We start from the raw sequence: 26,147 nt of genomic DNA on the forward strand, positions 1-26,147 counted from the left end.
TTCCTTTTTTCCAAACTGACCTGCAGTTTTCTTAAAATAAAATATCAGGCTAGTTCACCTATTGCCTTACAAAACACTGGGATTTTTTCTTTTAAAAAAATCCACGCCAGCAGCAGCAGACCCTGGCTGGGAGGCTGCCGGGGTCACGGCGGGTTCGCGGCGGGCGCTCAGCTGTTGAGCTCTGTGGTCTCGTCCACATCCTCTGGGTTTTTGGCCATTTTTTCGTACTTTCTTTTGAAGAAGCCGAGCTGTGGGGACAATGTTGTCACAGTGTTACCATCCCTGGCTCGTTCTGGGCAGGGCCTGAGAGAGACCCCCCTGGGCTGCCACTTGGCCTCATTGGGGACCGCCGGGGCTCTGGACGGGGTGGCGTGTGGCCTGGCCGGGCATCAGCCCTTCGGGGAGGAAATTCACTCCCGAGAGCCAGACTGAACTGCGTCAATGCCAGTGTTTATTTGCAGTTGAACAAGACCTCCAGGGGTCTGGCTGGAAGGAGGGTGGGGGGAGAACCTATGGACAGGAAGGACCAAGGAGATGAAACCTTTCCTCACTGTTTTCCAGGTCGGGAGGGGGACTTTGCACACAGCGTACACAGCCTTTTCCTTGTGACGGGGAGGGGCCCAATGAAACAAGATCGATATTTGATCAGGAAATTCAAGACGGAGGTCCTCAGGAGCTCTGAGCTCTTTTTTTAAAAAAGATTTTACTTATTTATTTTTAGAGAGAGGAGAAGGGAGGGAGAAAAAGAGGGAGAGAGACATCAGTGTGTGGTTACCTCTTGTGCGCCCTCCACTGGGGACCTTGGCCCGAAATCCAGGCATGTGCCCTGACTGGGAATCGAACCTGTGACCCTCTGGTTCTCAGGCTGGCGCTCAGCCCACTGAGCCACACCAGCCAGGGCAGGGGCCCCGTATTTTACAATAAGAAACCTTGCTTACCTTCCATAAAATCGCAACCAGAGCTAACAGCAACAGGATTCCGGCAATGACACTTCCTACTATGACCCCGGTCGGCACTTCGGCTTTCTCATGAGGTTTCATGATCGTAACGGGAATCTGCAAACGTATACACACAAGAACTGAGTGAACCAGCGCGAGCCCCCCTAGAAAGACGGTTTCGTCAATTCTCCAACTTCGTAAATGACGGTCACGCAACTTGTGCAGGATCGTGTTCTTCGGTTAAACATGGCGCGGGGCGATTTCTGGACAACACGTGCCTGAGAAGCGCAGGCAAGGAACACACGTTCTCCGGCCTCCTCCTTTGAACCGCGCCCGCAGGAGCAGACGCGCCACCTTGGACGGCGTCAGATGCGTGCGTTATCTATGAAACGGAATTTCAGTTTCCTGCCCACGGTTTTATCGTCCAGCCAGAGCATCTGGAGCCCAGTCCTGGGAGGGCGTCCACGGCCTGTGGTTAAACCCCAGAAACAGCCACTTGGACGTGGGCTCCCAAAATGCTGTTTCACTAACCCCCCACTCAAGCGTCTCTGGTGCGCGCTGCTAAAAACCAGAAGGAATGTCTCGGGGCTCAGGTTGTCCTCGGCAGTGAGGAGATTGTCCTTGAGGCTAGCACCTCTGATTCTCTGTGCCCACTTCCTGGCAATCTTTGTGACTCTGCAGTAGAGTGACTACCCTTCGACTTTTAATGGTAAAACTGTCTAGTCTTTTTTTTTTTTAATTGTAGAAAGAATCACAACCACTTCCTCTGCAAAGTATTGGGTTGGCCAAAAAGTCTGTATGGTTTTTTCCCATAAAATAAAGAACCTATTTTTCATGTTCACCAAACACTTTATTGATTTGGATATTTTGAGTATGTCGGCATCTGCTGTATGGTAAAACATTGATTGTTCTCAGTTAGTGTCTCGATTTGATCGCTATGGACTTCAGCTGGTCCACCGACCGTGAAGCGCTGTCGGCGAGAAATCTCGAGCACAGAACCTCGAGAGTCACCTCTGGCACGTCCCATCAATGTCACGGCACCTTCTCCACACACTGCACTCGTCCCTTTTGCATTTCAGTTGCGTTTCCACCTTTCTTGAAATAATACAGTCTAAATGCTGCAAAAGTTGCCTATCTTCTTCCATCTTTAATATGAAAATGGCTTCACATGCCCTGGCTGGTGTGGCTCAGTGGATTGAGTGCCAGCCTGAGAACCGGAATGTTCTCGGTTCAAATCCCAGTCGAGGCACATGCCTGGGTTATGGGCCAGGTCCCCAGGTGGGGGCGTGTGAGAGCCAACTGATTGATGTTTCTCTCCCTCCCTTCCCCTCTCTAACAATAAATAAATGAAATCTTTAAAAAAAATGGCTGTACAAAAATGCACCAATTTTGATAAGTTTTTTTAAAAATGCACACTAAATATGACAGCTGTCACAACACAAGCTAACAACATTGTTTCCATTGAAGTTAAAGACAACTGAGCGCCACTAGAGCCATGTTACAGATAAAACCAAACGACGCTTTCGGCCAACCCAACACGTTCTCAAAGAGCTGCCAGGGGACAAAGCCTAAATGATTTACTTGGCTGTACCCTGAATTACCCTGATCACAGCGGCAGAGAGCTGCTCTGCATCACAGGGCTGGTGAGCTGGGCTGACCTGCACTCTGGCCTTTCGGTGACTGCATTTCCGTTCATTCGTATCTGCAAGAGCCAAAGTAAGGCTTTGAGAATTAGACAATGTGGCAGCTACGCCCTCATGCGGTCCGCTGCTTTCCGGCGGTCACGGCTCTGCTGCTCTCTAGTCTAGAACTCCCCGGGCTGGGTCCGCACATCTACGGGGGTCCCTGAGTGTAAAGTTTTGGGGTCAGATTTGTAAATGGGCCTGGGGTTCAAAAACATTGAAGAGTCACGTATTTACCTATAGGAATACGTCAATTTATTATTTGGGTTCAAATAATAAATTATTTGGGTTCAAATATTATTAAAAATGTACCCAAGTTTTACTTGGATGCACAGACTGTTTTCACAGACACAGCAATGGAGCAGCTGGCCCTGGTTATTCATCTGTATTGCTGAGAGAAAACCAGGGAAAGAAAATTTCCCAAAGGGTTCCTTAAAATTGTTCATTTGAATTTTCAATTAATACATTTATTTAACACTGCTTTCAGAAAAAAAAAAAGAAAGAAAGAAAACTTCAGCAAAGGCCCAGGCATTGTCTGGAGATCCCGTTTTTCTAAAATGAATGTTAAAAACCTCCATAGTGCTTCCCCCCCCCGTCTAAGTTCACAGCACTTTGAACTTGAGGGTGACATTTCCTTTGCTTCTATTTCTGGTTCCCCACACCCCCTGCCTCTGCTGCAGAGAGGGCATGGTCCTCAGGGGTGGGGGGACCCAGAGACGGAAGAGCGGCCCCTGAGGCAGGGAACCCCTTTCCCTGTGCCGAGAGCGGGACAGCTGGGCCGCGACCCCCACTCCCAGGCAGCGAGAGGCCCAGCGCTCACACAGGCCACTGGCTCTGTCCTCAAGGTCACGGGCTGCAGCAGGGGACCGACGCCAGGCTGGCCTCGGGGGGGAGTCTGGAACTGCCTTCCAATTTCTGACAAAAGCTCTGGGAGGAAAACGCCCGGGGCGGTGCCAGCAGAGAGCTGGGCAGGGCACCCCCGCCGTCTCTGAACAGGGCATCTTCTGCCCGGAGCCCCGGGGCGAGGGGAACGTGCCCCGGCCAGCTCTCCGGACAGGGAGCCTTTGTCCTCTCCCAAAGCACATTTCTTTGTGAGACTTTTGTTAATCAAGGGCAGCATTTAGAGCTTTCTGGACGGTCAGACCTCATGAATGGGCACTTCGCTCAGTGTCCGTGAGGAGGCATGCTGCTGCGAAAACGGAAAGAGAAGCCCTCTACTAAATGCCTTGTTTGTTCAGCACACATCAGCCCTTGCCTCTGAAAAGTGCTCTAACAGATGCTTCAGAGCAGCAGGACTTGGATTTTAAGGGCGAGGATCTGGACCCTTCTGTGGGAGCGGGAGGAGCAAGGAGGCTGGAGGTGCGGGTCCGGGCAGGGGCAAGGCAGCCGCAGCAGCCGGGGTCCTGGGGGCTGTGCATTGCAGGGAACCCTCCATCCGACCCGGCTTTGCCCACGTTGGGGGGCAGGGAGGCGGCCAAGGAGCAAACACCCTCGCCCAAAGCTCAACGTAACGAACATCAGGTGGTCAGCGTGTCGGTAGCCCACGCCGCGCACCGGCAGGCCAGAAGCAGCCCTGCCGTGCGTTTTCAGAGACGGACCCTGCGGCCCGCGGGAGGGGCCGAGGCGCTCACCGTGACAGCGTTGTCCTGGATCACGTACACCTGTGGGTTGTAGGTGTCGACTTCCGCGGAGGCCGTCAGCTGCACAGTCTGGAACGTCGACTGCAACACAGAGCGGAGAACAGGTGTCACCCTGGCAGAGGCTCGGGCGAGTGGCTTGGCGCGGTTACGGTCCCTTAATTTCCCCGCGCAAGGTGACAGGAGCGAAGGCCAAGGTGGAGACTCCAGACACTCAGTGCCCGGGACCGGGGACAGGGGACAGGCCACATGCCCCGGGACTCCCCCCGGTGGGTGGCGGGCCTGCCTAGCAAGTGAACCCCGGACTCCCCGGGGCAAGGCCACACATCTCTCCCGGCGACCGTGACTTCAACTGCGGCTGCGGAACAAGGGTTCGGAAGTGAAGTTCTCAACCGGGGGAGACCATGGCACAGACTTCTAAAATCTTAGGTTGGCCACGTGAGCGGAAGTTTTTAGAGAGACAGCCTCCTACAGACAGAGGACAGACTGCTGGTTGCCCGAGGGGAGGGGTTTGGAGACTGGGGGGAAAAGGGGCAGACTGAGAACTGCAATCGTCAGCGACAGGTCGGCCACGAGGATGTCAAGTACAGGGCAGGGGACACGGCCAAAACTGTGGTAACACCTGTACGTGATGCCAGGTGGGGTTGGAGGTGTCGGGGCGCCCCTCTGTAAAGGACCTGGTCGCCTCCCCACTGTGCTGTGCACCTGGGCTAACACCAGACAACACCGCCTGTCTACTGAAACTGGAAAACTAGAAAAAGGCAAACTGGATTTTTTTTAACCTGTTTCCTTCAGTAAGGGATGCAGCCGAGTGGGAGATCAGATGAAAAAGAAACGGAATTGCTCCTTTGGTGTGCACATCTGTCAGGAAATGCTGCTCCACAGGACCCTTGACCTTGACCAGACCCGTCTGCAGCAGAGCCCTGACCTTGTCGCGTACGTGACAGGGCTCCTCGTTTCAGATTTCCTAATCTGAGCGTTTCTACCAAAACACACAGGACCTAGGGCAGGCCCAGAGAAAGCACGTACATTTTATGCTGATATTTCTAGTGACCTAACATGAAATAATTCAGCATGCATCCTCGGATCTGCTGTAGAAAAACGAATCTGTTTTCCACCGGCTACACTGTCGGTGTGAACAGTCTCTTCTCTATGATGAAACACGGGCCTGAGGCCTGCCCTGAAGTAGAACGTGGCGCCCCGGCTCCGAGGACTCGGTGTTCCTGACTGCCAGGGCCCGGGGCGCAGCGCGCTCCAGGAGGTGCTGGCCGAACTCTGTCTGGGAGCCAGAAGAGGGGCGCGCACATCCAAAGAGTGAGCACTACCTTTCCTTCCCACTAGCTCAGTGTCAGACCAGTCTTCCTCATCGTCTCCACGTGGGAGGTTGCCTCGGAAACGAACTCTGACCCCCCCCCCCCGCCCCCGTCTCTGGCACAAATCTTACTGAAGGGTGTGGACGCCCTGGCCGGCTAGCTCAGTTCGTAGAGCACCCTCCCGACAGGCCAAGGGGGCGGGTTCGGGCTCCGGTCAGGGCACAGACAAGAAGAAAACCATAAAGGCAGCAATAAGTGGAACAACAGATCGATGTCTGTCTCTCTCTCAAAATCAGTTTAAAAAGGGCATTGATAATGGTTTAATTTAAAAAAAAACCATTAAGCGAATGCTGGTTTCACAGTCCCTACAGACTAAGAACGAAAGAGTCCCCTCACGAGGCTGATAACCTGCCCTCCCGAGCCAGGCCCGCCGCACAAGCACCAGGACTCCCGCAGGGCCGCCGGGCTGTGCCCGGGGCGTATCCCACGCACGCCCGAGACCAGCGGTCAGCAAGGGTTTGCGTCCACGTGGTGGTCCACGGCACCACCAGTTTGGAGGCCCACGCGGTCGCTGGGCGAGGAGATTCCCTGTCCTGTTACCTTGGTCTGCATCAGAAGGGGGCAGACAGTAGTACATTAACGGTCCTGATGCAGGAAATGAGGTCCACGTTCACGCCGAGAGCAGCCCCTTGGCCGCGGGAAGGGCTGCAAACGCGGTGGAGATGCACGCCTGACCTCCGAGAGGGAGCCCGCCCGGGACGACAACTCTCAGGGTCGTTTCTCAGTCTAACCCTCGTAACCACGCGGAAAAAGCCTCAATCTTACACTTCCTCAGAACGTCGCTCCCAGACATGAAACCTTTCTTTTTTTTGTTTCCTGAAAACCTTGGGACGGATACGTTGAAAAGCCCGGCGGTGAAAATGATGCAGCTTTAGATAAACTCCAGAAAAACCCAATGGCTTTTGCAGAGTCGGCACCGCGGCACCTGATCTGCAGCAGCTGGGCTCCTTCCCGGCTGGAGACTGCGGCTGCCATGGAAACAGGGCTCCTCCCTCCACCCAGGCAGCCCGGAGCCAGGACGGGGTGGGGGGGACCGAGCTCCGAGCTCCAGCAGCCGGACCGTGGGATGAGGGGGGGGTGGGCTTCGCATCTGCCGGCACCTGGGGGCCCCCATGGCTGGAGAGCAAACGCAGCCCCACGAGAAGGCGAAACAAGAGGAAGGAAGCAAGAGGAAGCCCACCTTCTCACTCCACCCCACCCCCCACTCTTCCCTGCTTTCCATGATTCCTCTTTCTGTTGTATCTTTATCCAAGAATGTTGCTTATCCTTTGGTTCCAGGGACAGGTTTTCTGGGCGCGTAGTTCTCTAACCAGACACAAACCCCACGGCGGGGCATGGGGTGTGTCGGAGAGACCGAGAAGTGGTTAGAGAGTAGGGAGTCGAGTCTGGTGGGTAAGCACCTTTGGGGCTGATACGTTTGTTAAAAAAAATAAAATCCGCCGAGAGCCACGAGGGCCCCCTGGAGGCCTCCGTGGGAGCCAGGCCCGCAGTCCGACTCCAGGAGCCTGCCTTCCCTCTCGTTGTCGTCCCAGACTCGACTTCTGGCCCCCAGACCTCCGCTGAAAGCGGATAGCACTACGGTTCCACCTGCCAAGTGGAAAAACACGCCGACAGTGTTTTGGCACTTCTTTCAACCGTTTCGTGGGATTGAAATGACTTAAAAACTGGTGTGCGCCCTGGGCTCCCTCCAGGGAAAGGGTGGGCCAGGAGAGGCGAGCGGCACCTGCTCTGGCACAGAGAGGGGAATCCTGCCTTGGGTTGGAATCATCTGCCGGGCGGCCCGAGGTCACCGACAGTGGGCTGGGCGTTCCGGGGGGGAGGGCAGAGTCCGTCGTGTGCACTTGGACGGGGGCGCAGCGGAGGAGGGGAGGAAGGCAGGTGGGCATGTCGGGAGCAGGGGCCCCTTGCGCCGGGGGCAGCAGGGGACACCTCGGCACGGTGCCCCGAGGCCGGTGGGCCAGGCCGGTGTGCAGCCTGAGAGCGAGGTGCGTCCCAGGTGGGCACCGGCGGGGCTCTGAGACCTGGCCGGACCCGACGAGCTCTGGAAGGAGAGGCAGCACCCGGCTGGCTTCAGGGCGAAACTGCTCTCGCCCAGGAGGGCGCCACGGACACCGGCCAGGGGGTGGGAACTTCTCGACAACAACGAAGCCCGAGGACCCAGCGACATGCCCAGCAAAGAGGACCGACACTCACGGCGGCGAACGTCCCGTTCCAGAGCCTGGTGGACACGTTGAGGAAGTACTCGGCCTTCACCTGCGGGTCCCTCAGCCAGCAGGTGACGTTCTGGCAGGAGGCGGTCCTGCAGTTCTTCAGGGCGGGATCACGGGGGGGGGGGCGGGAACAGAGAGGGTTAGTGTGGGCTTTGGGAAGGAGGAGTCACCCTTTTACAGAGATGGATGCGGTGGACGGAGGGACACAGGCAGCCTCACGAAGGACCGGCAGCTAAAGCTCTTCACTGCGCCTCCCTACTGGGCCGGTCCCCCGACTCTGCCCGGCCGTCCCCATCTGCACGGAAGGCCTCGGGCGACAGTCGCGCCGTGTGGGGGTAAGTCCACCACCCCTGCTTCGTTCGTGACCGCTTCTGAGGCCGAACAGCAACCGCTAACCCGTGCTTAGCAACAGTGCGCTCAGTAAGCAGATGCCTGAGCACACGGGCACCACAAAAGGCAGCACGACTCCGTCACGGAACACAACGGACAAGGAAGCCCTCTCAGGCTCCAAGGAGGCCGACAGCAGAAGAATCAGTAGCTGCCACCATCGGGGGAGGGGGGGATGCAGGGCGAGCATTTTCCGGACAGTGACATGACTCCGTGGGATGCTCTCGTGCAGATGCGTGTCACCACACACGTGCCCAAACCGATCACGTCCCCGCCCCGAGTGACCCCCGGGGTCAGCTCTGGACTTGGGGCGATTACAACGCCTCAGATGTGGGCGCACCAATGGGGAGAAATGCACCGCTCTGGTGCAGGGGGGGTGCGGGGGGATTGGGTAGCGGGAGGCTGCACCTATGTGGGGTAAGGGGGATGTGGGAAACGTCTGTATTTTCCACTCAGTTTTGCTAAAACTGCTCTAAAAAACAGTCTGTTTTAAGCTGGCATATTGGCCTATGAAAAGGTGGCACCGTCCATCTGTGCAACAGTATCCACACGCATGTGTGTGCGGACCAGTGCTGACACGCGGGACGGAGGCTGTTCACGGACTGTCGGGCGGTCAGCCGTCACATTCCCCAGGAGCCTCAGTGTCTCTGTCCTGGTTTCTGTTGTCAAGTTTGGTCTGTGTTGTTTCCACTTAGCAATTGACGTCGTCACAAAATCAAAGCATTTTCACAAGAGTAAGGAAAATGCTGAGATGAGTTTCTACGGGGAATTTTTACACATTAGATTTCAACTGTATTTATAGTCACTGCCCTGTAATTACTTTAGAAGGAAACTATTTCATCCTCCTCTTTTCCTGCTTCCTCCATCCACCGTGAAATAAAACAATTGAATCTAGACTTGAGTGCGTTCCTAGCCCGTGATGCATACTGGCCATCGGAGGCCGAACAGGAATCTCTGATTGGGGGGGGGGGAGGGGCGGGTAGAAATAAGTGCCTCCGTTTCCCGGCAGATCGAGCAGTGACACCCCGAGGGAACCTGTCCCCGAGTTAGCCGGTCCTCACCAAGTCTTTCACGTGCCGGAAGTTTTCACTCTTGAAAGATACGGGAGAAGATGTCTGTCCTATTTTCAGTGGGTTTATTTTGGCGTCACAGCTGATGTCACCAGCCTACGAAAAAGAACACCCAGTCGGTCTCAGGAAGCAAAACGGTGCATGAGGTTGCCTTCCACCTGGTAGGAAGTCTGGCTGCCACACGGGGGATGGGGAACCGTTAGGCCAGCTTCACCGCGGAGCTGGACACACTCTTGCGTCACTCACGCAAACTGGGACGCACTCAGATGCTGCGGACCTGACTGCGGGGGGCTGCTGGGTCGCATCGGTCACGAGACAAACTGGCAGTGACAATGACGGTGAGTGACTGCACTCAGGGTTCCCCCTCCAGTGGAACGGTTTAGGATTTTGACGCGAGAACCAGCCCAGTAAGTGCCAGAGGACCGTGGGGGCCAATGTCAGAGCAGGTCCCAGCCCCCGGGACGGGGGGGGGGCTTTAAAGACAAACGCAGGTGCTGGGGCCTTAGCTGGAGAGATACCCGGTTGACGGCAGGGAGGGAGGGGGGCCTGGGCATCACTGTCATCCAAAAAGTGACCTCAGCAATGGACATGAGCGGGCAGGCTGAGGACGTCAGGTGGAAACTCCAGCTGCTAACGGTGGCTGGGAGACGACGTGTCTCCTGCTCAGGTGCAGCCTGTCACCTCCTGGCTGGCTAAGCTGTCCCCGGACAGGGCTCTGACAGAGCCGGCCCTCCACCTGGCCAAGGTGGGGCTCCAGGAACCACTCCGGCCATCTAGATTCAGACGTCTGTTTCCTTATACCGACATCCTGCGTCCAGCATGCAACTGACGTTTCGTGACCGGGCACCCAGGGAACCCGGGTCACCTTCCTCGTCTCCCGTCTGCAGCGGTTGGCCGAGGTCGCACGCTGCCCCCCGCCGTGGGAGCCTCCATGCTGAAAGAGCAGGTCGTTACAGGCAACTCGCGGCCCTCACCTGGTCCGTGTGGATGCCCGTCAGGTACAGCAGCGGGTTCCTGGCCTGGGTGTGCTGGGGCACGTGGATGGTGACGGACGCCATGCTCACTGGAATGCTTCCCGTGGCCACCTGCGCGGTTCGGAAGGAAACCGTCTGTTTATTTACTGGAAAGATCTTCACCTCCGCAGTCTGAACGGGGAAATACCTTGTGACTTAGGAGATGGTTAAAAACACCCGCCGTCTGTGGGGCTGGGCTGCCAGGGCACGAGGCAGCCCCCTACGCGGACGGGCAGCGTGGCCCGGGCAGGGCGCGGGGCCCCCCGCACGCCTCCTTGGTCCCCGGAAACAAAGAGGGTCGGCAACGCAGGTGGGGGCACAGGTGGAGTGCCCGTTCTCACGGGTGGGGGGTCTGCCCGCGTCCGGCAGTGCCTGTGCCCTCCTGCTTGTTAAACATTTCATTTATTCTTTAAATTTAATCTTTATTGTATTTTTTCCCCATTACCGTTGAGTCCCCGTATTCCCTCCTCCCCCCACAGTCACCACACTGCTGTCCATGGGTGACACCCAGGGGAAAATCATCGTAACTGACGTCCTCACCCATGTGGGGTCACGGGGGCCAACGCAGACAAAACTCTGGGTACAGAGGCTGATTCTTATTACTCCCTCTGTGACTGTTGCCTTCTTGTCACTACTGGCTGACTGACTGGTTCCTTAAAGAGGCAGTTGCCAAATGCCATGCATATTTTATACATTTCAGTACCCGGACCACAGTCAAGACCATTTAAAGATTTTTTGTCTTAAACCACCAAATTGCAGGGTTGCAACTGCTTAACAGACTAGTAAGAACTGTACAAAAGAAAATTGTGCAGACTCAGGGGGGTAGATGAATTTCCTTTTTACTTTCCAAAGTTTCTGTGATTTACAGTATACAATAGTTACCTTTGCATATTAACTTCTCTGTTACATAACTGATAATAATCTCTAGATTAATAATTGCATATACTAGCCCTGGCTGGCATAGCTCAGTGGATTGAGCATGGGCTGCAAACCAAAGTGTCGCAGGTTCGATTCCCAGTCAGGGCACATGCCTGGGTTGCAGGCCATGACCCCCAGCAACTACACATTGATGTTTCTCTCTCTCTCTCTCCCTCCCTTCCCTCTCTAAAAATAAATAAATAAAATCTTAAAATAAAGGTAAAATTTTAAAAAATTGCATATACCAATAGACAATAAAGCAGATTTTACAATATTTCTAGACACCGCCGAGCCTGACCACAGAACGCACAGCTGCACACAGATGGGGCACGGCTGCTGAAGCAGCAGCAGCCCCGCAGGGCGCACTGGCGTACTGATCCCATTCCAGAGGCATCTGCCCACGCCAACGCCATCACACTAGCGTTCCGTTGGGTAATGTTGACCATTTTCTTTCATAACACACCCATGGCCCCTCACCCAGGACACAGGACCACGCACAGAGCCTGGAACCTTACATCTGGGGTCCATCTCAGGGACTCTCCCAGGATGGCCGCTGGGCCCGCCACCAGAGTAGCCCAGAACTTGTCCCAAACGCACACTTTCAGGCCCGCCCCACCTCAGATGCTCTGGGGACGGGGCCCAGGGGCCCTCGCTTGGACAAGTCCCTCCCCAGGGGATCTCACGTGTGCTCGACGTGGGGACCACCGGTATGTATCAACTTCTTTTTCCTTCCTTCTTCTCCCCCCGGCCTGACTTTTTCCTTTCCCCTCCCTCTGGTTTCCCCCCCTCGTGACGGGCAAACCAACCTTAACAGAGAAGGTGAAGCTCGGACCGATGTCTTCGAAACTGCGCACCACGGAAGGGACGTTCCCGTCTGGCGAGACCTCGTAGAAGTTTATGTTGGTTGACCTGTGGTAAAGCCAGATATTTCAGTTCTGCTGTTCTTCTGGGAACGTAGTACTTCTCCCACTCAGAGGTCCCTAGCCCACGTTACAAGCGGAACAGTTTGCATTCAGGCACAAACACATGAGATGGAAACACAGGCTTATTCTGGGCCCGTGGTCCAGCGTCCCCCTCTCCGAGGCTGAACCAGCTCTTCCCACGGCATCTCCGGGCTGCGTGTTTGCTCCGAGGGTGCCTGCCCCGGCCCGGCGGTCCCGCCGAGCATCTTGGTGCTGCGTGTTTGTCTGTTGTACGGCTTCCGAAGCAGGTACCACGGTCACTGCTTTGGAGCTGATGGGGGGGCTCTTCTCTGGATGGCTGCCACCCTGACTGGGCGTTCATGGGGTGGATGCGGGTGGTCCCAGCAGAGGATTTCCCGCCGGGTGCGGCTGACACATGGCAGCAGAGTGCGGGCCGGCGCTCCGGCACTCCTGCTCCTGGATGCTCTGAGACAGGACGTCCATCCTTCTCCCTCGTCCTCCCCCTCCTTCCCCAGATGCAGAACAACGCTCGTGCTTCTGGGCTGAGTGGGGTCGGCCACTCTGATTCCGTCAGCCTAGAGACCACCCTTCCGTGGCCGCCCCCAGAGGGTGTAGGAGACGAGACCTAGAGGCACCGGACTGACCTGACCTCTGTGCTGGGGGCTGCCAGCTGCAGGGGTGACCAGGCCAGGGGGACCCCCACAGGACCAGTCACTTCTGGGGCCGTGAGGCTGGGTTCCGGGGGGGGGTTGTGGGGAGAGGGGCAGGGAGCTGGGGAGAGGCTGAGAAGCAGTATTTATTCCCGCCACATAATCCATCCTCATTACAGGATGTTGATTATATTTCCTAAAGAAAATTAGGGCAGTTTCTGAGATAGAGATGTTCGATTTCTTTTCTGAAAACACTGCCTTTTTCTTCTTTACACCCCCTTTAGAAAAAAATCACTTTTGCAAATCCCCAAAAGGAAAATGCACCCCAGGGAGTCTTAAGTAAATGTCGTATTTGTCACGGTCCCGCGTGTGACAGGAATGAGGACCTGGGAGCCTTCCATGGCGGGGGTGTGGGGGGTGGGGGGGTGGCGCTGCTGGGACTGTGAAGCTGAGATCTGGCTGCCGGTACAGGAGACCCCCACCCCCCGCCCCTGGAGGTCTTTGTGGGGCCCCAAGGACCCCCGTTTCTCAGTGGATTAACAGCTCTGCTTTGGCATTTTGAAGCGATCCAACATCTTCCCATTAGTTACCTAGGTTTTCCTGAAGTCCCTTGAGAGCTGGCCAGTGTATTTGTAACAGCGGTTAACTACACCCAGGGGGCGCTGTTTCAGAGATGACTCTGCCACCGTCCGTCCCTGCCCAGGGCATCTGTGCGACGGAGCTGAACACCCACACAGCACCAACGCGGTGGCTACAGGTGACCCGCAACAGTGGGCAAGGGCTTGTTCCAAAAAGCTGGCACAGGTATTTGTTTAAAGATGTTCTTTTTCCCCTCCAGCGTTGCTTGTGATGATTAAACAAAACAAAATAAAGACGCAAAAATCCAAGTATCTCGTTAACATTAAATGGGTTACATAAATTACACTCCAGCCGGGAACAGGACGAGTTCAATCTCGATGTCCTAACCGGAATTTCTCTAGATCCGTATTTCTCTAATCCGGATTTCCTTACATAAACAGCAAGGCCCAGAAAAGCGTTATCATTCCACCTGCGAAAATAACGTGCGTGTGTGTGTGTGTGTGTGTGTGTGTGTGTGAGAGATGCTCATGTCCCGGTGGAAAAACAAACTGTGTCTGGGAGGTGTTCCTAAAACCGTGGAGTTAGTCATCTCTGGGGTGGGCGGGGCGGGCGGGCGGGATGATTTCATTTTCCTTCGTGCAGCTTTCTCTAAGGTTTGGGTTTTCCATCCATGTACGTTTTCTTTCTTTCTTTCTTTCTTTCTTTCTTTCTTTCTTTCTTTCTTTCTTTCTTTCTTTCTTTCTTTCAGTTTTTTTTAAAAGATTTTATTTATTTACTTTTAGAGAGGGAAGGGAGGGAGAAAGAGAGAGAAACATCAATGTGCGGTTGCTGGGTGCCGTGGCCTGCAACCCAGGCATGTGCCCTGATTGGGAATCGAATCTGCGACACTTTGGTTCGCAGCCCGCACTCAATCCACTGAGCTACGCCAGCCATAGCTCTTTCTTTTTTTTTTTGATTAAAAAAAATCAAAAGGAATTGTGGGGGTGGTAGGATTAAAAGCCACATTAGCTTTATTCTTCATAATTCTTCCTATTAATTTTTTAAACTGTGTGATATTTTTAAAAGAAGATCAGGATGTCTCAGAGTCCAACTTACCATCACAAAGATACACAGCTAAGCTGTTGGTAGAGTGAAGTGTCACTCGGTCTTACATTTGTTCCGTGGTAAAATGCCTGAGAAAACTGGCCGTGGTGGGGAGTGCAGTCACACAAAGACTATACTAAGAAAAAACATTTAGGCCCTGGCCGGGCGGCTGAGGTCGTGGGTTCGGTTCCCGGCCAGGGCACACGCCTGGGCTGCAGGTGCAGTCCCGGTCAGGGGGTAGGAGAGGCCACCGATTGATGTTTCTCTCTCACACCGATGCTGCTCTCTCTCCCCCCTCCCTCTCTCTCTGGTGCCAATAACTGTATCCTTGGGTGAAGGTTAAAAAAAAAAAACCAGAAACAGTATCCGTCTAGGGAGGAAAAAAAACTTCGAGTAACTGCCCCATCCATCACCCCGGCTGCTGGAGTCCTCGGTTCCTTCTCCAGCAGTCCAGGGGCGTCCAAAGTCTGCGGCTGCTGATTAGTTTTACAGGGACGGCGGCTTGGACTCCACCGCGTTCCTACTCTGACTGCCCGCGACTCGCCTGGTGCAGAAGATTCTTTCCCTCCCTGCTCGTGCGCCTCGGGCTTGGGCACACGTTCCTTGTTGTTCTTGCTCCGGGATCTGCGGGGGGCCTCCACACCCCCCCCCCACTTTCTGGGGCTGCAGTGACGTGGGAGTTGGAGAAGTCCTGTCCCAGACACTCGGCAGCCTGGCTGTTTGGGACCGTGCCACTGCATGCTGTCCATGGTCACTGACCGACCTGTGCCGGGAGGCGGCCTCGCCAGGCAGAGAACCCGGGTCCCGAGGCGAGGAGGTGGGCGGCCCCTGTGGCCCGTGTCCCGGCACAGCTGTGCCCCAGAGTCTGCCTCTAGGAAACCACCTCGCGTCTAAGCAGGAGTGAAGGTGATGACATCAACCTGCAAGCTCCAGCGGCGTTTATGGGCCACTCACGTCTCAGGACACCTGTCCCCACGAATGACTCATGACGAGCGGTGTCACCAGCCCCGTTCTGCACCTCGCTCTCCAGTTCCCCCACTGGGGGCAGGCCAGAAAAGGGAGCAGGGCGTCTCCTCGTGGGTGACCTCCTTTGGAAAACGCCACATCTCCTCTTGCTTGGAACAAACCCTTTGTCTGTGAGGTCAGCACTTTTCCACCCAGAAATTAACTACTTCTGTGACCAGACTCAGTATTTGCGGACTGGCTCCGTGCACAGCGCGGTGCTAGGGGCCTCCACGTCCCCAAAGGGGCCGTCGCTGAGGAGCTCGTGGGGATGGGAGCAAAGGGGCCTGGAGAACGTGGCGGGAGCTCTCAGCCCGCGCTCCGCTCTGACATCCGGGGCAGTTCGCAGCCTGTCTGGGGGCGGGGGGGGGCGTGTCCCCCGGCCTGTGCCAGAAGCATCACCCCTGCCTTTCTGGCATCATTTTGGTCAACACCCTGGAGTGGCTCCGGGCTCCCCTGGGAGCCAGGTTGTCCCCGGACGTCCGTCCAAGTCGACAAGGGAAAAGCATTTCGATCCCCGTTTCCAGGGAAGGAACAGCACACAGAGGACGTGGGCAGTGCCCAGCCCAACGTGCCGGACGCCCGCGGCGGCCCCTACCTCGTTATGTGAATGTCGGCATCGTACAGCAGAGGGATTTTGAAGCCGACCCAATTGTCTGCCGTGTTTTCCTCGTCGCTTTCGCTGCGGAAACAAGCGTCAGGGAATGAATTACTCAGAGAGAAGTCTCAGAAAAGCCATCCCCCAGATACGTCCTTCTGTTTTACTACCTGGAGGCCCGGAAACTGACGGACGCCTGATTCTGAAGGTTTTGGAGGTTGAAGTCGAAGTTGATGGCAAACGTCACCTGCACACACAAGTAAGATTCCCCCCTGAGTGACGCCCCGCGCTTTCGGGGACCAGCACGGAAAACAGGGCTCCCGCGAAAGTCGAGTCCCTCCGGTTTAATTCAGAATTGCACCCGCCGCAGGCTTCCGCACGCGTAGCCGCTGTAAGCTGCTGTGCACCTCGCTTCAGCCTCCCCTGCAGACCTGCAAGGGCTGAAGGGCTGTCACCCGACACGGACAAGGGCCCCCCTCTCGGGCACGTCCACGTGTCGGGGTTCGGACACTTTTGTGCGGGTGTGAACTCTGCTCATCAGGGGCCGGAAAAGGACCGTGGGGACCCGGGCCGCGGCACTGGGACCGACGCCGGCCAGGGCGTCCATCGAAAAAGACCTTCCCGTGTGGTGTGTGTGTTTGGGAAGGGATTGCCTGGGGGGAACCTCACATTTTTTTTTTAGTAACTTAAAGAACACTTTCAGATTTCAAGTTCTTCCTCTAAATGCACCACTGATGATGTTATGACGCCTGTGAAACGGTGGCACCTCTCACGGAGGGTGGCACCTCTCACGGAGGGTGGCGTGTGGGGGTGGTGGCGCCTGTGCCCAGGAGGGGCTGGCACGGGTTCGAGGGGGGAACGCAGGCTGTACCTGTTGTCCCCGCTTCAGTGCGGGGTAGCCCACGTCGCAGCCCACGGACTTCTGAGAGGACGCCACCTGGCACGTGACTTCCGTCCCATCCGCCTGCAGGAGAGCGGGAAACAACCAGCCGTTGGTGTGTGGCGTGTGTGTGCGGGCACAGCCACGCCGGAGGGTGTGCCAGCCACGTGGGCCTGTCAGCGGCCAGACCGGCTCACGCCGAGGGGATCCACTGTCCCCCAGGACGCGGAAACCGGGCCTCGTCCAGGGGGCTGAGACGCCATCCTCACAGCGCTGCGAACACCCGACAAGCCACAGGACTGACTCCCCCAGAAGTGCACTGTGGCTCTGCCATTTCACGGGCACACGGCACCCTTAATCCAGCATGCAGAAACGCTGTCTTGAGTGCACACCGGTCTCCTGATGGATTTGAACTTGGTAGTTTCACGAGAAAAAAAAAAACAAAATCATCTGTTGGTGTTTGTTTATGCTTTAAGTAATCTAAAGACTCTTGTTTAGCTTCCTTTTCTTTTCTCTTTAAAGGAAAAAGCTGTCATTTTTGCACAGAAAACTTATAAACACCAAAGTCAGAACAGGCTGAGAACGCTGGGTCCATTAAGTCCACGCGGACTCGAAACCGGCTGGAGCCGTGTCAGAATTCCTGGGTCAAGCAGGTGGCTACTTTGGAAAATCTGAGCTTTTCCCTCCTCCCCCTTTCACAGCTTGGTGGCCGAGGAGGGCTGAGGGGGCACTCGTGGTCAAGTGCGCTGCTGGAATAGCGATCAGGCCGACGCGATGCGGTGACCTCGCAGGAATGTGTCTCTGGCAGCCGCAGCCGCAGCAGCCGCAGCAGCACCGTGGCTGAGCTGCGGACTCCCACTCACCGGGGAGTGAGTACGGCTCGGAGCTTCCGAGCACCGCCCGGCGGCCGCGCCACGCAGGTGGCCAGGGGTTCTGCCAGGGCCGCAGCCACGCGGCGGCGCGCCTCGGGGCAGACAGAGGAGAAGCTAGACGCAGAGCCGGGCCGGTCCTCACGGGGTTTAACTCACTGGGAGCCGCAGAGCCAGGACGGACAAGGGGCCCCGGGACCATGGGCGTCGCCACCTACCGGCGCGGACATGGACGCGAAAAACAGGTTCTCGGAGAAGTCCACCGCCAGCCTGGTGTTGTACGCACTTTCCTTCTGGTTCCTCAGCGTCACCGCGAAGGGCAGCCTCCTGTTCTGCGTGCTGACGACGAAGGGCTGGCCTCTGTTACAGAAGGGGGGGAGTGGAGTCATGGGGGGAACGAGGGGCCGGCGTGCAAACGCCTCGTCCGTGTCAAAAACAAACTCTTTCGGTTTGTTTCGAATACCGAGGGGGTTGCTTAATGATAAACGATTTCACTGCAAAGCGATGCTAACGATAAATAAGACGCTACTGAGCTCTCTTCTCTGCTGCCCTCGATGGCATTGCAGGAGAAGGAGCTGCCTAAATAGGGACTTTGTTGTTTGTTTGTTTTAAACATTATTTATTTATTTATTTATTTAAGATGTTATTTATTTATTTTTAGAGAGGGAAGGAAGGGAGATAGAGAGAGAGAAACATCAATGTATGTTTGCCTCTCACGTGGCCCCCACTTGGGGACCTGGCCTGCAACCCAGGCATGTGCCCTGACTGGGAATCGAACCTGCGACACTTTGGTTCACAGCCCGCGCTCAATCCACTGAGCTACACCAGCCAGGGCTTATGGACAGTTTTATACCTCTTATTGTTTTACGTCTAAATAATGGTAGAAATTGAGATTTAGATTTTAAAGGTCTTTATCAGTTATGAATATTTCTATTGTAAAAAAAAATCTCTATAAACATTCACTTGAATAACACGAATGTGTCTTCTATTTCTATATTGTACACTGAACTTTATTTGTTTCTTAAGATTTTATTTACTTACTTTTAGAGAGAGGGGAAGGGAGGGAGAAAGAGAGGGAGAGAAACACCCATTGGTTGCCTCTTGCATGCCCCCAACCGGGGACCTGGCTCACAACCCAGACATGTGCCCTGACCCAGAATTGAATCAGCGACCTTGCGGTTCGTGGGATGACGCCCAACCCACGGAACCACGCCAGCCAGGGCTGCGCGGGGCTTTACAGTCAGACTCACTGAGCAGCCGGCACCTGTTGGACCGTGAGCACGAGGTCAGAGATGCACACGCCGTCCTCTCCGCAGTCCTTGTAGAAGGGGACCTGCAAAGGGGGACAGTCCCAGACACGTGCGTGTGAGGACACGCAGGCCGGCACAGCACACACAGCATCATGCCATTCACACGAGGCTCAGAACCACGCCGAGCCACACAGAGTCTTAGGAGGACACACACGTCCAGCAACATCGGAAAGAGAAGCAACGATCAGTGCGAAATTCAAGGAGATGACTTCCCCGGGGAGCAAGGGGGACGTGGGTCTGCGGGGCTGGGGAGGCACGCGGAGAACGTCACAGCTGTCGGTGACATTTTGCTTCCTAAGGGTGTTTGCATTATTGCTCTGTGTTTCTTCAATGCAAATCTACAGACCACCTTCGGGGGGTGGGGGGCCGGGCACGGCTCACCAGGCTTGAGGGGAACATGGCAGAGACCAGGGAGGACACAGCCCTCAGCCTCCGTGGAAGTCACGTGCTGTGCACATAACCAGATGTGTTTCATTCAGAAAGTTAACGATTCACAGGCTGGGTCCTGAGTACGTACGGGCCAAGCAGCCGTGAGCGGCGTGAAGCTCAGTGGGGGGGAACCGGAGGCTGGGCGGCCGCACTTACGCTGAAGACCTTGGCGGTCTCGGAGTAGGCTTCCAGGGCGGGGCTGGAGCCCGGGGTCGCCAGGCTGATGTTCACGCACAGGTCCAAGGGGCTGACGACGTCCGAGGGCTCCTAGACGCACACACAAACACACAGGCAGGCGATTAGCACACGGAAGCTTTGCAACAGGGGTGCCCAACCTTTCGGCGTCTCCGGGCCACACTGGAAGAGGAAGAGTTGACCTGGGCCACCCATTCAACGCACGACGACATGTCATCGCCAAAGAATCTCATGACGTTTTAAGTAGATTGACGGCTCTGTGCTGGGCCGCACTCACGGCCGTCCTGGGCTGCAGGCGACCTGCGGGCCACAGGCTGACACCCTCGACTTGAACCCAAGAAAAGGGCCACCGTCTTGTTGCGAATTTTCAAGACCCTGGCTTCTTCCCTTCTGCCCTAATTCCACTCTCCGCCTCCCCACTACTGAGAAACCTCAAGACTGGGGTTCAGTAAAAAGTAGAAGCAGCAATTCTTAGTCAGCCCTCAGTAGTCTCGTCACGCATGCAGAGGGGGTCGTAGACGTCTAGAGGATTGCGTCCAGTTTTGCTCAGAGGCTAATGCTCAGAAGCCCCTGGGTCAGTGTCTGGCTCGTACGTCGTTGGCTCTGGCCTTTCCCCTCCTGTCGCCAAGGCCTGGGCGTCCTTAGGGGTCCCAGGAAGACCTCTGGAAGGGAAGGCGACGGCCTCACAGGGACGGTGCTCGGGGCGATGGAGAAGGTTCCCTTCCTCAGTCGGAACCTAACTCTGCTCTACGAGGCCTGATCCAGGGAGTGCCCACACCCAGAACCAAGCCCCCAACTTCCAGCTCCAGCCGACCACCAGCAGCTGCTCTCTCCTCGCACAGGTGAGATGCTGCAGGTCTCTGCCCTAGTCAGGAAGCCAACACCACCCGGTACACCCTCTGCACCTGGCCTTCAGCGTGGGGGTGGGGGCGGGCCGTGTTTCCCGGGTCACTTGGTTTTGGAGGCGTCCTGTCTACTGAAATATGTGAAACTGTCCCAAAGGGGTTGAGAGTGCCGTCTAGCGATCCCCGCACAAACACGTGCCCTGTCCTGGTCAGGAAAGAACCAGGTGCCGAGGGGGAACACCGAGACCTGACTTCGCCTTTTCCGGAGTGGTGACGCTTGTTACTACCTCTGCTCACAGCGGGGACCACTCCTGTCCCCAGCCCTCTGGAGGCCCGACTCCAGGGAGACACCTCGCCTCCTCACCTGGCTCAGGACTGGCACGCACCACCGACCTCCTACTGGTATCAAATATGGTGTCAATGAAACACTGTCTCCTAGCGACGGAAACAGCCCGCAGCTTCTGAACGCTTCTCCCACGAGAAGGAACGGAGTCTCCTGGGGAACTACAGGCCGGCTGTCTCGTCCCCCGACTACGGGTGTTGTGTTTCATCATCTCCACCCGCCAGCACTGGGAGGGCCGAGACTGGAAGCCTGCCTTCTTCCCTTTAAATGACCGGTACAGTGGGCCCCAGGCCTCCGCAGACAAGGAACCTCTAACTGGAACAACGCACAGCTGAAGCTGCTGCATCGACGCACCCCCTGGACGTGATTCCGGCTACAGCGCCCAGCACCCCCTGTGGTGTGGCCTCTGCATCATCTGTCTGCACTAGGAACACCTGGGGGTGCCCCCGCAGCCGGCATCTTCCTTGACCTCCAACCCCCAGATTTCGGGGGGCGAGGACCCAGAACACGCATTGTGTCAAAGTTTCCTTGGCAATTCTTACGCGTCGTACACTCTCTGACAACCGCATTCTAGAGAAGTTCTTCAACGGCTCTTTTGAAAATGGTTTCCTAGGTAAATTACACTTTTAAACAATTACATGGTTTCCGGGGGGAACTATGCCTATAATCCATAAAGTAAATTTCCCGTTGGAAGTGTTCTCCTCTTGGAAAGCATTTTCCTGCTCGAGAGATTTTCTAGACCCATCTGAGTGGGCGTAACTGTGGCCTAAGGTCAGAGCCAATCGTTTCAACCTGAAACTCTGCCGTCCGTCACCTTTGCTAATGAAATCCAATCGTGGGAAAACACCATTAAAATCGTTCTTTTCAGCACCTTAAAAATGAAGACAATTGTTCCATGATAGGAAAAATGTCAAAATGAAAAGCTTACGGTCCACTCACCCTCCCTGTTAAATATCTAAAGGAGCACTCTGTCCTCGCTGTCTTTGAGAACCTTATATGTAGCCCTGGTTAGCATTCCGGATAAAATTTAACGCCCCTGACTGATTAATAGTGGAGTGTGGCCATGGATACAAGCAAAGGAAAGATGCGTCCTGTTCCTAGACCAGGAAAGCTTTCACTAGGAAGACGAGCATCTTCTGACTCATCAGTATCCACTGGGGCTGGCCCGCGGGGACCGGCCCGGAGGAGCAGGACGAGGAAGGGGGGAGGCCGAGGCCCCACCTGGATGTTGATGACGAGTGTGGAGCAAGTCTGTGCCTGGCGGACGGCCACGTCCTTCTGCAGGGTCCTCTCGTTGTTCTCCTGGAACAAGCCCCTGGAGGTGACGCGGGACGAGTACAGGTCTGCGTCGATGGTGATATTATACGTGATGACTGTGGGAAACATCATACAAAAAGGTCACGACAGACTCTTTCAAAGGAAAAAGCATCCCAGTCTTATTGGGTCTTATTGGGCGAAGGCTCAGGGATGAGAAAATATAGAAATGAGCCCTGGCGGGTGTAGCTCAGTGGATTGAGCGCGGGCTGCGAACCAAAGCGTCGCAGGTTCGATTCCCAGTCAGGGCACATGCCTGGGTTGCAGGCCACAGCCCCCAGCAACCACACATTGATGTTTCTCTCTCTCTATCTCCCTCCCTTCCCTCTCTAAAAATAAATAAATAAAATCTTTTGAAAAAGAGAAAATATAGAAATGATCTTTCCATGGACACAGGGTAAGCCGTGGACAGCCCATGACAACTGTGATTCTGGCTCTCGTGACGGACGTGAGTGTGGACACAAAGACGTGTGATTCAGAGAGGCGTGGCTGGAGCAGGGGAAAGACAAGTGGGGTCGCCACCGCCTGCTGAGTGACGCTGGCCGAGCCACCCCCTCACACTCTGGTTTCCAAACATCGTTCGGAACACAATGGCACAAAAGGAAAGAAACAGTTACTGAGTGCCCACCCCGGAACACATTCTTACGTGTTACCTTATTCAAGTTTTACAGTACATCAGTTTTGATGAAAGGAGGCATCACTATCTTGTTTTTCCGACAATGAACAGAATGAAAGAGGCGAACTAATTCACCTCAGTCACCTCGCACAGCGAGGGCACGAGCAGAAATAAAATTCGGGGGATTTGGAAGCCAGAGCCCATGCTCTCGCCATCTCTGCAGGTGCGAGGGTTCACTGCTAGGTGAGGAGGGGCTGAGGTGCCACAAGGGAGCGTGGGGGTGCCGGGCGTGTCCGGGTGCTCCCCTGGGGGAGGCACGCAGCCCGGCAGTGATGAGGTTCTGATCAGACAGACTTGTTTGTGCCCTCACTCTGCTTTTACGAGCGGTGTGACTGGAGGCCGTGTGTTTGAACCTCCATTGCCTCATCAATAGAGCAGATAATGACAGTGACCCAGGGAAAAGGAAATGGAAAAGCAATGTGATAAAAACTGATGTCAGAAGCCAGTGTCTAGCCCTAGCTGGTGTGGCTCAGTGGATTGAACGCTAGCCTGAGAACCAAAGGGTCGCTGGTTCGATTCCCAGTCAGGGCACATGCCTGGGTTACAGGCCAAGTCCCCAGTAGGAGGCACATGAGAGGCAACCACACACTGATGTTTCTCTGAGTTTCTTTCTCCCTCCCTTCCCCTCTCTGAAAATAAATAAATAACTAAATTGTTTTAAGAAAGAAGCCAGTGTCTACACTACCGCCAACCGAAGTCTGCTGACCGCATGCTAAAATCAAGAGAGATCCGGCACTATTCATAGCATTGGCTGGGGTTACTCAATCTCATTTTATTACTGTCAATATTTTAAAGGTCAAGTAGACTTCCAAAAACGTTAATTATAGATGTTACCTTTAGGATATCTGCTAGAACTATCGTATGATTTTCCCAGGCCTGTCTGTATCTCCAGTCTTCCCACTGGCTCACTTGTTTACTGCTGAGGGAAGTACCTTCGGGAACTCCCGCCTCCTACAGTTTACAGCCAGAGACCCATGCGGTGGGGACAGAACCCCCGGGGCGACCGCAGACGGAGGAGGTCATTTAACTGAGTGCAAAGTCCACCGCTGTGCGTGGCGGGGGCCGAGACGCCGCAGCGGGTGGGGTGGGGTGAAGGGGCGGCGCGGCGGCGAGGAAAGACAGGAGAGAGGAGGCGGGACCCCGCCGGGCCCTGACAGATGCCTCGGCCAGTCCCGGAGACGGTGACAGTTCCTGCTGACCAGTGCCCGCGGGTTTCCTCCCTGTCCCCGGCTGATAACTCGCCTCAGGCCTCTGCTCACTTCTCCGGGTTGTTTAGGAAATGGAAGACACTGGGCGAGAGTTACGTATTCTCTTGTACGATCTGTCACTATTGCATGCTCACTGATCCCCGAAGAGCAGAGCTAATGTCTGGTGCTCACACTGGACGCCCCTGCCCGGACCATGGCCCAGCCCACAGGGGCGCCTCCCTGCGCCCGGGCTGCAGGAAGGGGAAGCGGGGCGAGCCCAGGTTTCACGGGGGTGCCCCTGGGGGAGAGAGACACTCGAGGGGTACAGCTGGGAGGCCCCGTGACTACGTCATAGAGACTGCAGCTCCGTGCAGCCGATTGTCACCTGCGGGAGATGACGGAGGAAGGTCATTCAGGAGTGCCCGACCTTTCGGCCTCTTGGGCCACACATTAAATACACAAACACTAATGAAAACTGATGAGCAAAAAAAAAGAGAAGGTTTTAAGTAAATTCACGATTTTGTGCTGGGTCGCCGGCAGAGCCATCCTGGGCCGCATGTGGCGCACGGGCCGTGGATTGGACGCCCCTGAAAGCTTCCCGCCTGGCTAGCCCCTCCCGGCCACCGCACGTGTGTGGCAGTTTAAGTGCCTGCAAGTGAAACCCTCATTTCCTTCGGTCTGCAAACTCAAAGCGTAAGTTGCACTCGGGACGCAAGACCTTTAAGCCAACCTGTCTCCATTCGGATCGTTTGCAGTCCACTCACCCACGAGGTTGTCCTGCTTGGGAGGTCTGAACTTGGCACTGAAGCAGAGCCTCAGGCGCACCTCGGCATTCTTGTTGGACAGAGAGATCTTTTCTGGTGTGAACGAGGCATCCATAGACACGTCAGCGATACTCTGCGACCTGAAAGGTGCAGCGAAACAGGTGAACGGTCACATGGCCGAGGGCCGCGCGGGGGACAAGGGCCACCACTTCCCAGTTATTCTCCCCACCCCGGTCTCAGCACTGCAGCAGTATTTTATATTGGAAAGCTCTAGGATGGTGGTAGGGATCATGCTTTTTGTTGTGTTGGTTTTTATCCTCCCCCAAAGGCATTTTTAGAGACAGGGGAAGGGCAGAGTTGGGGCGGGGGAAGAGAGAGAGGGAGATGTGAGAAACATCGACTGATGGCCTCCTGCCCGCGCCCCGACTATGGATCAAACACATAACCCAGGTATGTGCCCCGACCAGGAATTGAACCTGCAACCTTTTGGTGCACAGGATGATGCTCCAACCAGCTGAGCCACACTGGCCAGGGCCACCTGGGCAAGGTGCTCTGCCCGTGAGCTCTCTGAAGGGTTCTCCACACACGTGGCCTCATTGTTTCTACACCATTCCTATGCAATAGGCAGGACAGACGTCATGTCCACTTAACAATGGAGAGTCTGAGACACGAAGACGTTTGTAGCTTCACTGAGTGACAGGTAGTGGGAAATGGTGGTGTGTGGGCCGTGAGAGCCCACGGCGTCCTCATTGCGTGCCCGTTGGGATTTCTCCTTCACCATGGCGACCCCTCGTAACCCCCCCATAACTATTTACAGAGCACCAAGCAGACATCGGTAATTTCCCTGTTCCTACAAGGACTCCAACAAGACAGAGAAAACATTTTCTCTTAATTTCAGGATGCGAGTCCCTTGAAAAATCACTTTGATAATTTATCACGTATCTACCAGGCCACCGAGAAGCAGCCGGAAAGCATCTCGTGAGCAACGCAGCCCGTCCACGCGCCTGCACGGTCTGCCGAGTCGGGGGAAGGCTCTCGCCGTCCGGCTCCGAGACGCCGAGCACTTGTCCCAGTAGGAATGGCACTGACTGAACTTATTTTGCACACTTGTCTTTTAAAAATGATCCTCAGGAAGTCACCCAGGAAAACCGGTCTCGGCACCCAATTAGAATGTGACCACAAAGTGCCATTAACCCAGCTTGACTGAACGTCGATAAGTTGATTTCATGTGTCTTGACTGTTTTAGAGAATCAACGTCACCTTCCAGGAGTA

At 55.4% G+C, this 26,147-nt stretch overlaps 1 protein-coding gene across 1 annotated transcript in view; it reads right to left on the reverse strand.

Annotated features, from left to right (window-relative positions):
• Positions 1-26,147, reverse strand: part of ITGA2 (integrin subunit alpha 2) — an 80,047-nt gene continuing 53,900 nt past the window's right edge. Inside the window, exons 16-30 of the mRNA XM_045839904.1 lie at positions 24,876-25,015; positions 22,156-22,307; positions 19,708-19,818; positions 19,063-19,145; positions 18,031-18,172; positions 16,935-17,027; positions 16,234-16,310; positions 16,064-16,147; positions 12,035-12,137; positions 10,272-10,382; positions 9,289-9,393; positions 7,824-7,937; positions 4,252-4,341; positions 939-1,055; positions 1-248 (exon numbers count right to left, since the gene is read on the reverse strand). Coding sequence (XP_045695860.1) covers positions 168-248; positions 939-1,055; positions 4,252-4,341; positions 7,824-7,937; positions 9,289-9,393; positions 10,272-10,382; positions 12,035-12,137; positions 16,064-16,147; positions 16,234-16,310; positions 16,935-17,027; positions 18,031-18,172; positions 19,063-19,145; positions 19,708-19,818; positions 22,156-22,307; positions 24,876-25,015 — 1,603 coding nt within the window. The 3' untranslated portion in view covers positions 1-167. The remainder of the gene's footprint in view (positions 249-938; positions 1,056-4,251; positions 4,342-7,823; positions 7,938-9,288; positions 9,394-10,271; positions 10,383-12,034; positions 12,138-16,063; positions 16,148-16,233; positions 16,311-16,934; positions 17,028-18,030; positions 18,173-19,062; positions 19,146-19,707; positions 19,819-22,155; positions 22,308-24,875; positions 25,016-26,147) is intronic.

This window comes from Phyllostomus hastatus, unplaced genomic scaffold (genome assembly GCF_019186645.2).
Source record: "Phyllostomus hastatus isolate PE091 unplaced genomic scaffold, TTU_PhHast_1.1 phas_contig_329, whole genome shotgun sequence".
Taxonomy (NCBI): domain Eukaryota; kingdom Metazoa; phylum Chordata; class Mammalia; order Chiroptera; family Phyllostomidae; genus Phyllostomus; species Phyllostomus hastatus.